The sequence below is a fragment of the Mobula hypostoma genome, chromosome 13 (genome assembly GCF_963921235.1).
Source record: "Mobula hypostoma chromosome 13, sMobHyp1.1, whole genome shotgun sequence".
NCBI classification, from domain to species: domain Eukaryota; kingdom Metazoa; phylum Chordata; class Chondrichthyes; order Myliobatiformes; family Myliobatidae; genus Mobula; species Mobula hypostoma.
In genome coordinates this window covers 73,894,613-73,907,839 of record NC_086109.1, presented here as the reverse complement: position 1 = coordinate 73,907,839, position 13,227 = coordinate 73,894,613, and the positions used below count along the sequence as shown (strand labels likewise).

The 13,227-nt window shown below is 41.3% G+C and overlaps 1 protein-coding gene across 1 annotated transcript in view; it reads left to right on the top strand.

Moving 5' to 3' along the window:
* The window catches only part of LOC134355331 (cation channel sperm-associated protein 2-like), a gene marked incomplete at its 5' end in the record, with an annotated part of 36,053 nt that extends 23,654 nt beyond the window's left edge, over positions 1–12,399 (top strand). Inside the window, 5 exons of the mRNA XM_063065093.1 lie at positions 370–469; positions 2,915–2,959; positions 3,638–3,738; positions 4,416–4,574; positions 11,064–12,399. Of these exons, the coding sequence (XP_062921163.1) occupies positions 370–469; positions 2,915–2,959; positions 3,638–3,738; positions 4,416–4,574; positions 11,064–11,095 (437 nt within the window). The remainder of the gene's footprint in view (positions 1–369; positions 470–2,914; positions 2,960–3,637; positions 3,739–4,415; positions 4,575–11,063) is intronic.
* Between the last annotated feature and the right edge of the window lie 828 nt (positions 12,400–13,227).

Below are 13,227 nucleotides of genomic sequence, written 5' to 3'. Positions count from 1 at the left end.
TACGTTGCTCTGGAGTCTCATTGCACTGAGCAAGGGTAGCAGATTTCCTTCCCTAAAAGACATTAGTGAACTAAATGAACATTTTTGACAATCTGTGGATGCATCAATACAATTGCTGATTCTAAAATTACATTTTTAAATTAACAAATTAATTTGATTTAAATTTCCTAACTGACATGATACTATTTGAAATCGTAATTGGATTTTCAGCCTAAACTTCTGTTTTACTAGTTGGGTTACATGACTACTGACTTACTCTGCCTCATAAGCACGGCAAAACTGAAAATAAAATTTCACAATTTCATGGTTTCAAAGTTATAATGCGATACCTATTGTAACTACTAAATACTTAACCTATTTCATCCACAGTGAGCAATTTTCAGACTATAAGGAATGATCTATCAGCAAAAGTTCAACAACTTGAAGACCAACGAAAGGCAGAGGAGTTTAAACTACAGATTATGCACAGGTAGGTGTCAAGATTTTCTTATAGTCTGCAGTACAGGAAAAACACAAAATACATTTAATTGCATTTAACTACATTTAAATAATTTATACCTGGTTAAATTATTTTTGTTTAGTTAACTAGCTTCACTCTTCGAAAGATATCACCTCCCCCAACTTTACACTCAGTTTTAAAGTGAGGAAATTTGATGCCATGACTTCTACTCTTGATTACAAATCTCTTCTATTTTCCATGTGCAATGAAAAGATAAATACATTTGCAATATTTCCAATTTCACTAGAAAAAAAATTAACTAAGAAATACCAAGTGCCTTCCCCATCAACACTTTCAAAGTGTACACCTGCTTCTCCAAGTAGTATTTAAAGACTGATTTTGAAAAGATAATGGGTGGCACAGTGGTGTAGTGGTTAGCACAACGCTTTACAGAACAAATGGCCCGGATTCAAGTCCCGCAGCTGCCTGTGAAGAGTTTTTATATTCTCCCTGGGCCGCGTGGATTTTCTCACAGTTCAAAGATGTACTAGTTGGGAGGTTAATTGGCCATTGTAAATTGTCCCATGATTAGGATTAAATTGGGGGATCGCTGGACGGCATGGTTCGAAGGGCTCTAAGGCCCTACTCTGCGTTGTGTCTCAATGTAAATATTCAAATAACATTTGTTAGTATAATCTGGTAGGAAGTGTCAAATATGGATGGCATTGAATATGCAGCTGGTTTTGCTAAATGGAACAGAATTAATTATTTATACCTAAATTAAGTATTTACTTTGATGGGAGATCTTTAAGCAAAATTATGATTTATCAAAAAAAATCTACACTCAGTGGATACTTAGGGACCTTTTGCACTAAATAAAGTGGTCACTGAGTGTATGCTCATGGTCTTCTGCTGCTGTAGCCTATCCACTTCAAGGTTTGACATGTGCATTCAGAGATGCTCCTCTACACAGCATTGTAGTAACACGTGGTTATTTGAGTTAATGTCACCTTTCTGTCAGCTTCTACCAGTCTGGCCATTCTCCCCTGATTTCTCTCATTAACAAGGCATTTTTGCCCACAGTCTGTTTTTGTTTCTCACACCATTCTCTGTGAATTCTAGAGACTATTATGCATGAAAATCCCAGGAGATCATCTGTTTCTGAGATACTGAAGACATCCCAACTGGCACCAAATATCATTCCACGGTCAAAGTCATTTAGATCACATTTCAAAGTACAAAGTACATTTATTATCAAAGTTTGTGTACTTTATGCAACCTCGAGATCAATCGCTTTACAGGCAGCCACAAAACAAAGAAACCCAATAGAATATATTTTAAAAAAATCGTCAAACATCCAAAGTGCGGAAAGAAAACAAATTGTGAAATAATAAAAGTAAGCAAATAACATTCAGAAGTGAACTTCTTGCAAGTGAGGTCACAGCCACAAAGCCGGACATCACTGTGGCCAATTCAGGAGACCATTAGTTACAGGCCCCATCCTCAGTTCAGCACAGAAATGAGTAAACCCTGTGGAGCAGCGAGCTGAACACTGGTCCCTCTCTCGCCTCCTGCCCCGACACCCTGACCTTTTCAATCTGGCCTGGTGTTTAAATCGGCCAAACCTCTTGAACCCAGGCCTAGGCCCTGAAGCCTCGACTCTGCCTCGCCTTCATTTGCCTCACTTCAATTCTGCTGCATCAAATTGCCTCCAAGTCCGCTCCAGCAATGGCCAAACATTGATTGATTCCCTGCTCTCAGGTTAGCACTCCACCGCCTCGATTTGGTTACTACCCACTACCCACCTTTCCTGCAACTTTCCTGCACCTTCAAGACTTCAGTTCACACTACAAAAATATCAGGCCGTATAGATAGCTCAAAAGCTCAACTCCAAAAGGGAAGTTACGGACTACTGATTGCAGTGATTGTATCTGAGAAACAGTGTGATTTATACAGTAATTTATGGTTTTATTTGTTACCAACAAGTGTTGTTGTGCTTCACCAGGTTCACCATCTCAAAACTTAAATTTCTTCCCATTCTGTTGTTCGGTCTGAACAATAACTGAAAGTCTTGCCCATGTCTTCATGCTTTTATCCATTGAGTTGCTACCACATGATTGGCTGATTAGATATTGCATTTATGAGCAGGCACTCTACTCTGACTACTGTCAAGGCAAGAGATTACCAGAGGGAATACTGATGATATTTCAGGAATGTTCTTAAACCCTTCTTAGGAAAAAAATGTAACATCCTCAATGAAAATGGAAATGAAGAACTTTCATCCTCAATGACGTCTAGCTGTTGGTGTAATATTAGTTGGGGAGATAAATATTAATCCTGGGATGGACTTTTGGCTGGTTACTTAAAGATTCCTTGCCTGAAGCTGTCAATCTTTACTTTTGGAGTCAGAGAAAAGGAAATTGCGGATGGGCAGATAAAAAGAAACTTAACTATTTTTTAACTTCTTATGTACAGGAGGATGAGTCAGCCAACGATCTTAAAGGACATTTTGGCTAAAGGGTAAGTTACTTGCGGCTCGTTGAAGGAAAAATAAAAATAAAATATGCCTTGCTTTTTTTTCAATAAATTTGATGGCATTATCCGAGTACCCCAATTTAGCACAACTCTAAAAGTTCTCACAAGTAACAGTACTAGTACTTATCACATTGGTTGACATAAAACTCACTTGATGTATACAAAGGCATATATTCACCACCATCACAATGATTCTCAGAAAGAAGCACCTCAGTATCCTCCTCCTTTGTGATAATTTCCCCACTAGACTCATACATATTTAATTTGGTTGCAGAGAGACAGTTATCATATTGTAGTTTGGTTTGCAATTAGTTTTACTATAACTTCCTTTTGCAAACCATTGTCCATATAAATATACCATCTTAGTCTCGCTGTCAATTGTTTAATTCTTGTATTGAGACACAAGAAAGACTGGAGATCTGGGAATCTGGAGCAACGCATACGAAATGCTGTAGTGAGGCATACCATGTGGTAGCGTGATGACATATTCAATTTACATATTGATACATATAACCCATAGTGGATTATTCAAATAAACAAGAATACAGTATATGATTACTCAAATGTTATTGAAGTATTAAATTCACAACAGTCTCAGTTGTGAATAAAGTGGGACAGAGCTAATCTGTAACAGAGAGCATCTTTACTCCTTTCTATCTGCAGAATGGGGCATACAGACTCTGAATATTCTGGTCTCAGTGAACTTAACATAAAAGGGAGCAGTCAAGGGAGTTATTCAAGTGATGTCTCCTCTAGGACCACAGGTAAAGGAAAGAGGGAAAATTAATGAAAACAAATTTTAAATATCGATTTACAACTTCAAAATGCAGTAATATCATAACCTGTAAAAAATCTTTTAGCAATTGGCATTTACCAATTGTAGTAAATAACCCAATTTATTTCAAAATGTAGTTTGTGTTTTCTTTTGCAGAGTTATTTCAGCTTAGATTTTGTATGGGTACAAAACACAGACACTGGAAATCTATATTGTTAAATATTAATTTTATATTAATTAATGAACTAGATTATATATTTCCACTTAGATTCTCACCTGATTGTGTCTCAGAGGTCAAATTATACAAAGGATGTTGGGAATGGGGAGGGTGGAGCGCTGTAGGAGAGGTGAGTGCCAAGTGGTAGAGACCTTTGCACAGTTCTGTATGCATACTAACAACACATTAGATGTAGCTAATTAGTACATACATGATTTGCAATTTGAAACTACTTGAGATAAATCCATAGAAACCACATGCCATTCAACTGGCAGTGCTGTACCTTTGTCAGAATTCTGCAAGAACAAACTCCTTAATAAAAGTGATTGCCACTACATAAGTGTATAGAATGAAATACACTTCTTGTTCTTTTTAATAGCTATAACGTGATTCCATTAAGTTTGAGAAGATGCTGAAACTAAAACCATATCAGTTTCATTTTTATATAGATTGGGGAGACTATATTCGTAAAAATATAAAACTAATGAAATACAACCCAGCAAGAGAGAAGATTATTTGGCCAAGAGACTCCTTGTTTCGTTATTACGAGCTACTTGAGCAACTCCAATATAACTTGGAGGAACGGAAGACCTTGCAATTTCTAGCAGGTTGGTGTGTCACTTGCATTTGGGGAACTTATATGTTAATCACTAACAATCTTATTAGAATTTGATAGAATTTGACTCTTGATTAGCATAAACTGCAGAATGTTTTAGTATTGTAATGAAGCACAGGAGTAATATGAATATAACATAGCTTTATTTGGAGAAAGGTGAATCTTTGTGAATTCTTTATCAATTGCATTAAGACTGAAATGATAGTGATCCGGATACTAAGGGTATCAAAAAGTAAGCTTGGCATGGAAAAGTGGGACTAACATTCTTGAAAGGCTGAGCAAAGTTCAGAGGTTCAGTAGCTTTGTGCTACTTAGAACAATAGAGCACTACAGCACAGTGAAGGCCCCTCTAGCCATGATATTGTGCCACCTCTTAACCTACTCCAAGGTCAACCCAACCCTTCCCTCCCACATAGCCTCCATTTCCATTTCATCAATATAGCTAAGGCTCTCTTAAATAGAGTCATCGAGAGTTATAGAGTCACGGAGCAGCTCGGCAGAGAAACAGACCCCTCCAATCCCTCCAGTCCATGCTAAACTGTTATTCTGTCTCATCCCATTGACCTGCACTAGACTACAACCTTCATACCCTTCCCATTCATAGAAACATAGAAAATAGGTGCAGGAGTAGGCCATTTGGCCCTTTGAGCCTGCACCGCCATTCAGTATGATCATGGCTGATCATCCAACTCAGAACCCTGTACTTGCCTTCTCTCCATACCCCCTGATCCCTTTAGCCACAAGGACCATATCTAACTCCCTCTTAAATATAGCCAATGAACTGGCCTCAACTGTTTCCTGTGGCAGAGAATTCCACAGATTCACCACTCTCTGTGTGAAGAAGTTTTTCCTAATCTCAGTCCTAAAAGGCTTCCCCTTTATCCTTAAACTGTGACCCCTCGTTCTGGACTTCCCCAACATTGGGAACAATCTTCCTGCATCTAGCCCGTCCAATCCCTTTAGAATTTTATACGTTTCAATAAGATCCCCCCTCAAATCTTCTAAATTCCAACGAGTATAATCCTAGTCGATCCAGTCTTTCATCATATGAAAGTCCTGCCATCCCAGGAATCAATCTGGTGAACCTTCTTTGTACTCCCTCTATGGCAAGAATGTCTTTCCTCAGATTAGGGGACCAAAACTGCACACAATACTCCAGGTGTGGTCTCACCAAGGCCTTGTACAACTGCAGTAGTACCTCCCTGCTCCTGTACTCGAATCCTCTTGCTATGAATGCCAGCATACCACTCGCCTTTTTCACCGCCTGCTGTACCTGCATGCCCACTTTCAATGACTGGTGTACAATGACACCCAGGTCTCGTTGCACCTCCCCTTTTCCTAACCGGCCACCATTCAGATAATAATCTGTTTTCCTGTTCTTGCCACCAAAGTGGATAACCTCACATTTATCCACATTAAATTGCATCTGCCATGAATTTGCCCACTCACCTAACCTATCCAAGTCACCCTGCATCCTCCTCACAGCTAACACTGCCGTCCAGCTTCGTGTCATCCGCAAACTTGGAGATGCTGCATTTAATTCCCTCGTCTAAGTCATTAATATATATTGTAAACAACTGGGGTCCCAGCACTGAGCCTTGCGGTACCCCATTAGTCACTGCCTGCCATTCTGAAAAGGTCCCGTTTATTCCCATCTAAACCTCTCCAGAATGTTGAAATTGAATCCACATCCACCACTTCCACTATCTAATCCTTATACTCTTAATTTTAAATCAAAATAAAATTGGAAAACAAGCAACATTGCAAGGGTTTAATTAAAGCCATCTTTCCTTCATGTTCTTTCATAAAATAGCACACTCAATCTGGAAAGGTAGAAAGGTAAATTGCTAAAAGATAGATAGATACTTTATTGATCCAAAAGGAAATTACAGTGTCATAGTAGCATTACAAGTGTGCAGATATACAAATATTAGAAGAGAAGTAAGAAAGAATTAAAAAAAACAAGTTACCTCAAACAGACTAGCAGGAAGGTTTCATCACTTCCTGGCCTATAGGTTGACTAATTCTAGAGCCTCTCGGCCAAGGGTAAGAACGACCTCATATAGTGCTCTTTGGAGCAGCACAGTTGTCTTAGTCTATTACTGAAAGTACTCCTCTGTTCAGCCAAATTGACATGCAGAGGGTGAGAAACATTGTCCAGAATTGCCAGGATTTTCCATCGGTCCTTTGTTCTACCACAGCCTCCAGTGTGTCCAGTTTGACTCCTATTAACAGAGCCAGCCTTTCTAATGAGTTTATTGAGTCTGTCAGCATCTCCCGTGTTGATGCCATTGCCCCAGCATGCCACCGCATAGAAGATTGTACTGGTGACAACAGACTGGTAGAACATGTGAATGAGGGGCCTGCATACTCCAAAGGACTTCAGTCTCCTCAGGAAGCAGAGGCAATGCTGAACCTTCTTGTACATAGCCTCTGTGCTGGTGCTCCACTCAAGTCTGTCTTCCAGGTGGCGTACATGGTGGCACAGTGATTCAACAGATGGTGCAGCATCTGGTGTTCAAATCTGAACTCTGGTTCTGGCTGTGTGGAGTTTGCAAGTTCTCCCAATGGCTGTGCAAATTCTCCAAAGTGCACCAAATTCCTCTCTGTATCCCAAAGTCATGCCAGTTAGTGGGTTGACTGGTTACTGTACACTGTCCCTGGTGTGGACCAGCGGTAGATGAACCAGGGTAGAGTTAATGTGAGAGAGAATAAACAGAAGAATGGGATTACTCTGCAAACAAACATAGACTTGATGGAGCAAATGGCCTCCTAGATCATAAGGGAATATTAAAAACTGAAGATAAAAATACGAGTATTACACTAAAAGTTTCACAAGTGCAAAGTGGGCTGTTTTTTCCAATCTCTATTCTCTTTCTGACATCTGACTGGCAGCTTGGGTTCAAATTCAACACTGGTGTGGTCTGAGGTCCAAGATGATCATAATTTTTTTTATCTTGCATTCGTGCCTTGAACCTGGAATACTGTAAATTAATTAGCTACTATATTATCACTATCTGTTATACATTTCTTACCCTTCTGCAGTTTATCAGTTAAATAGAGCGTTCCGTGATCAATCAGTTTTCCATGATGAGGCGTTCTCAGGTTAGAGGAACAACCTCGTGTTCCACCTGGGCTATCCTCCAACCTTATGGTAACAATATCAATTTCTCTAACTTCCAATAATTTGACCCCCTTTCTATTCTTTCTTCTTATATTCTCCACTCTGGCTCCCCTGTTGCTCCTTCTCTTCTTCTCACCTACCTATCACCTCCCTGGCTCCTCCATCCTTTTTTCCTATGGTCCACACTCTCCTCCGATCAGATTCCTTCTGCTCCAGCCCTTTACTTTTCCCTCCTGTCACCTTCCAGCTTCTTAAGACCATAAGACCTCTGTAACCTTTGATGCCCTGATTATTCAAGTAACATCCCCTGCTATTATACCCAATCTCTTGTCCTCTGCAGTCATGTGTGACAAAGAAGGCTGTCTACAAGAAGGGTCAGAGCCATCTCTATTTCCTGAGGAGACTGAGGTCCTTTAACATCTGCCAGACGATGCTGAGGATGTTCTACGAGTCTGTGGTGGCCAGTGCTATCATGTTTGCTGTTGTGTGCTGGGGCAGCAGGCTGAGGGTAGCAGATACCAACAGAATGAACAAACTCATTCGTAAGGCCAGTGATGTTGTGGGGATGGAACTGGACTCTCTGACGGTGGTGTCTGAAAAGAGGATGCTGTCCAAGTTGCATGCCATCTTGGACAATGTCTCCCATCCACTACATAATGTACTGGTTGGGCACAGGAGTACATTCAGCCAGAGACTCATTCCACCGAGATGCAACACAGAGCGTCATAGGAAGTCATTCCTGCCTGTGGCCATCAAACTTTACAACTCCTCCCTTGGAGGGTCACACCCTGAGCCAATAGGCTGGTCCTGGAGGACTTAATTCCTGGCATAATTTACATATTACTATTTAATTATTTATGGTGCAACTGTAACGAAAACCAATGTCCCTCGGGATCAATAAAGTATGACTATGACTATGACTATGAATTCCACAGATTCACCACCCTCTGGCTAAAGAAGCTTTTTCTCATCTCTTTTCTAAATAGATGTCCCTCAATCCTGAGGTTGTGCCCTCCGGTCCTGCATAGATTTCTCCACTATAGGAAACATCCTCCTCACATACACCCTCTCCAGACCTTTCAATATTCAATCTTCTCATTCTTCTTAATTCCAGCGAGTACAAATCCAGAAATATCAAACACTCTTCATATGGTGACCCTTTCAATCTTAGGATCAATCTCATGAGCATCTTCTGGAGTCTTCAAATCCCAACATAGCCTTGCTTTGGATATCTGAGCATTTGAGTCCAAACCATCCTTGTGAAGAACTCTCATTGCAGTACTATTAAGCCAACATTGGCCCAGCAGGCTATCAGAATCTTTCATCCGCTGTGGCCAGCCACAGTGAAAGGTTTTCCAGACAAGGCATGGAGATTCATGATCTCCAGGTAGCCGTTCATCAACTTTCACAAGGAGGAAGCCAGGGTTGCTCGGAGAGCCAGTCAATCATTCAGTGGAACCAGCACATCTTCCAACTCTGGAGAGATTTTATGGTGACCCAGGTTCTTGCCACAGCTTCCTCACCCAATGCTTATTAGTGTTTGAACTCCAGCCTTCATGGTTCCCTTCGGAGCACGGAAAGGTGTTCTTCATTGTATATCTCCTGACCAGAAGAGCTCTGGCTTGGGCCATCACACATTGGGAATGTAGGTCAGAGACTTGCTCAAATTCGGAGGAGTTCATGAGGAAGGTGTTTCATCATCCCGTTGGAGCCAGCCGAGCCTTGTACCGCCTGATGAAGATTCACTGGGGGGACAGTCAGTGGCTGAACACGCAATCAAATTTTGGACCTTGGCCCAGGAGAGTGGTTGGAATGGGGAGACCTTGGCCACACTATACTGCCATAGACTCTGCCCTTACTTAGGGAGAGCCAGCAGAGAACTTAGAGGGTCTGATCAACCAGCTTCATCTCAATAATCATCTGGCAGAGCGAAAATGGGACCACTTCAGGAGGCTGAAGCCCAGTGCCTACGCATTGCAGTTCCACTCCCCAACCACAGTCCATGACCAGCCCATCGCCTGCTCAAGATCCAGTCAACCCATGCAGATTGGTTGCACTAGATTCTCTGCTGATGAAGAGGTCCCGGCGTCAGAGTGAAAGTTTCTGCTTTTACTGTGGGGAAGCAGGTCACCTGCAGGCCCAATATCCCAGGCTGCAGCAGTCGAGGGAACTAAGGCTCTCCATTATCGGGAGGGCTGTGGCGGGAGCAGCCATTACGCTCAATCGCACAGATTCTGCTTTTGTCCTGGAGGTAGAGTTCATCTGGGGTAAGAACTTCAGGCAGGCGAAGGTTTTTGTGGACTTTTGGGGCTGCAGGAAATTTTCTGGATTTATTGCAAAGTGATCAAAAATATTCCTAGTGTTGCTAAATGTTAGTAAGTAGGGCTTTGTCAGTTAGTCCAATAAATTAATGGTTGAAGGGAAGTTGCTGTTCTTGAACTTGGTGGTGTGGAACTTTAGGTTTCTGTACCGCCTGACCAATGGTAGTTGTAAAATGATCACATCATCTGGGTGGTGGAGCCCTCCTGAGGCAGCAAATCCTGTAGATATTACCAATGGAACGAAGGGATGAGGCTGTGATATATTGGGCAGAGTTCACTATTCTCTGCACCAGTCAGGAAACTTTCAACAGTACTGTTGTAGAAGTCCACAAGAGTGTTTGATAATAAGCCAAACCTCCTTAGCCTTCTAAGAAGTAAAGACACTAGCAAGCTTTCCTTATGAATGCATCTACGTGTTGGGCCCAGGACAACTCATCTGATAAGTTAATGCCAGGGAATTTAAAGCTGCTGGCTTCTCCCCTTCCATTTATTCTGGTGTCTTCCCCCTTCCTCTCTAGTCCTGAAGAGGGGTCTCGGCCTGAAACATCGACTGTTTATTCATTTCCATGGATGCTACCTGACCTGCTGAGTTCCACCAACATTTTGTGCGTGTCGTTCTGGGTTCTCAGCATCTGCAGAATCTCTTGTGTTTATGACTCTGTTCACTGCCATTTCCCCAATTTAGATTGGGAAATGTTCACCCTCCTCCCCCTTGCTGAAGTGAACAATCAGCTCGTTAGTTTTGCTGACACTGAGTGAGAGGTTGGTTTTGGGGCACCACTCAACCAGGTGACCTATCTCGTTCCGGTAAGCTGGCCCATTGCCACCTGTAGTTCATCCAGCTACAGTAGTGTTGTTAGTGAATTTGAAGATTGCTTTGAAGCGGTACAATCACATAGATATAGAGAATAGAGTAGGGGTATAACCAGATTATGGAACTGTGAAATATAAGAAAGATAAATGTTTACCCTATGTATTATATTAAATAATCAATCTACCATCTGTATTTAATGTGTTGTTTTGTTTTTTTTTGCAGCTCAAGCCCTTATGAATATACATGATACATAAACGGATTTCTTGTGAATGGCCAAATGCTCAAGAAAATAAAATAAAATTGGTAAAACCTGTATTACTAATATTTGTGAAAAAACTTACTACCATCTATTATTTCAATTCCATTTAGTTTGCTATATATTGGGTTTATACCTTTACTCTAATTCAATCTATTCCCAGGACTGTAGAATATTGAGATTATCTACAGATAATCTTAATATTCTGTAAATACCTGCAGAATAGCTTTCACCTATCTACTTCCCAGCTCTTTACTTCACCCCTATCCCCCCGCAAGTTTCACCTGTCACCTTGTGTTTCATCCTCCCCTCCCCCCACCTTCTTACTACAACTCCTCATCTTTTTCTCCAGTCCTAATGAAGCGTCTTGGCCCAAAACACCAACTGTACTCTTTCCCATAGACGCTGCCTGACCTGCTGAGTTCCTACAGCATTTTGTTGCTTGGATTTCCAGCAACTGAGATTTTCTTTTGTTTGTGAACATTAAGATTATGTCATTCGTCAGCATTTTGATTTGATGCTAATGTTGTCATATCAGAGGTGAATACTAGAGGTAATGCTGAATATGAGTTCACCAACAACAAAGCACTCCCCTGCAGTAAAATTTTGTCAATCTATTGAATTCTCATAGTTATTAAATATAATTAATTACAATATAATTCAGGAGGGAGGAGAAGATGGCAGCGCGACACAGAGCGCGCGGCCTCTCCGGTGAAATTATATCATATTTGTTAAATAGGAGCCGTGCACAATCCTGATTTGATGGAGACAGCCGTGAGAAGCACGGAGGAACAGCTGGAGAAACTTCTGAAATGCCCGGTTCGCTGCCGCTGCTACTGTGCGATCGAGAATCTCCGGAGGGGAAGGCCCCAAATCTTCGGCTTTGCCTGTTGCTGGTGGCTGGGGATGGGGTCGTAGCACTCAGCAGAGATGGTGCTCGGTGCTCGGTGTCGGAAGGCTGGTCGGAGGCTCGAAGTTTTCAGAAGGACTGAGTCGGACTGTGGTCAGGCGCTTCCAGGATGCTGCATCGGCAAGTTTGCGGCGCTGGAAGCTCATGGAAGGGAGTTTTCTTCCTTCTACTGTCTGCATGAAATGCTGGGACTTTCGAGAGACTTTGAGACTTTTTTTTTACCATGCCCATGGTCTGTTCTTCTATCAAATTATGGTATTGCTTGCACTGTTGTAACTATATGTTATAATTATGTGGTTTTTGTCAGTTTTTCAGTCTTGGTCTGTCTTATGTTTCTGTGATATCACTCTGGAGGAACATTGTATCATTTCTTAATTTATGCATTACTAAATGACAATAAAAGAGGACTGCGTGTCCTCATAATCTAATCTAATCTAATATTCAAGATATACTTCAATAGATTTTTAATACGGGAGGATTCTAGGGACATTAGAATTGGTTTAAGGAACAGCCATCATTTTACTGAATGGGAGAATAGATCCACAGAACAAATAGGTCCACCTTGTTCATTTTTTTTTTGCTCTTATGTTCCTATATATAGCCCTGTCTCCCCTAACTCAGTAAAAAGAGAACTTCCTAATATAAAGAATTTAGATGAAATTAATTGGTGTTTTGAAAAATATGGAGTAACTGATGAAATGTTGGTTTGGACTTGATGTAGGCAAATAGTCTTTGACTAACACTTTTTCAAAATTGGGTCAGATTAGTGAAGATTAATAAGGTTCGTGCAGTCAATATTGAATTTAATAAATAGCCACATTAAAGATTGTTCTGCAAAGTAGAAACCCAAGCCATTCACAGGGATAGAAGATTAACTAACAGACAGAAAGCAGAGCTTCAGTATGAATTGCTCTTTTGCAGGTTAACAAATTTTAACCTGTAGGGTTCAACAATACTTCACAAAACTCTGAAGGAACTCAATAGGCCAGGCAGCATCAATGGGGGGGGTGGGGTGGGGGGAATGAACAGTTGATGTTTTGGGCTGAGACCCTTCATCAGGACAGGAAAAAAAGAGATCAGAAGCCAGAATGAAAGGATGGGGGGGAGAGGGAGGAACGTGAGCTGACAGAAAGGTAGAAAGGTGGGGTGGGGGGGGGCAAAAGGGATGATGTGCGAAGCTGGGAGGTGATAGGTGGAAGAGGCAAAGGGCTGAAGGAGAA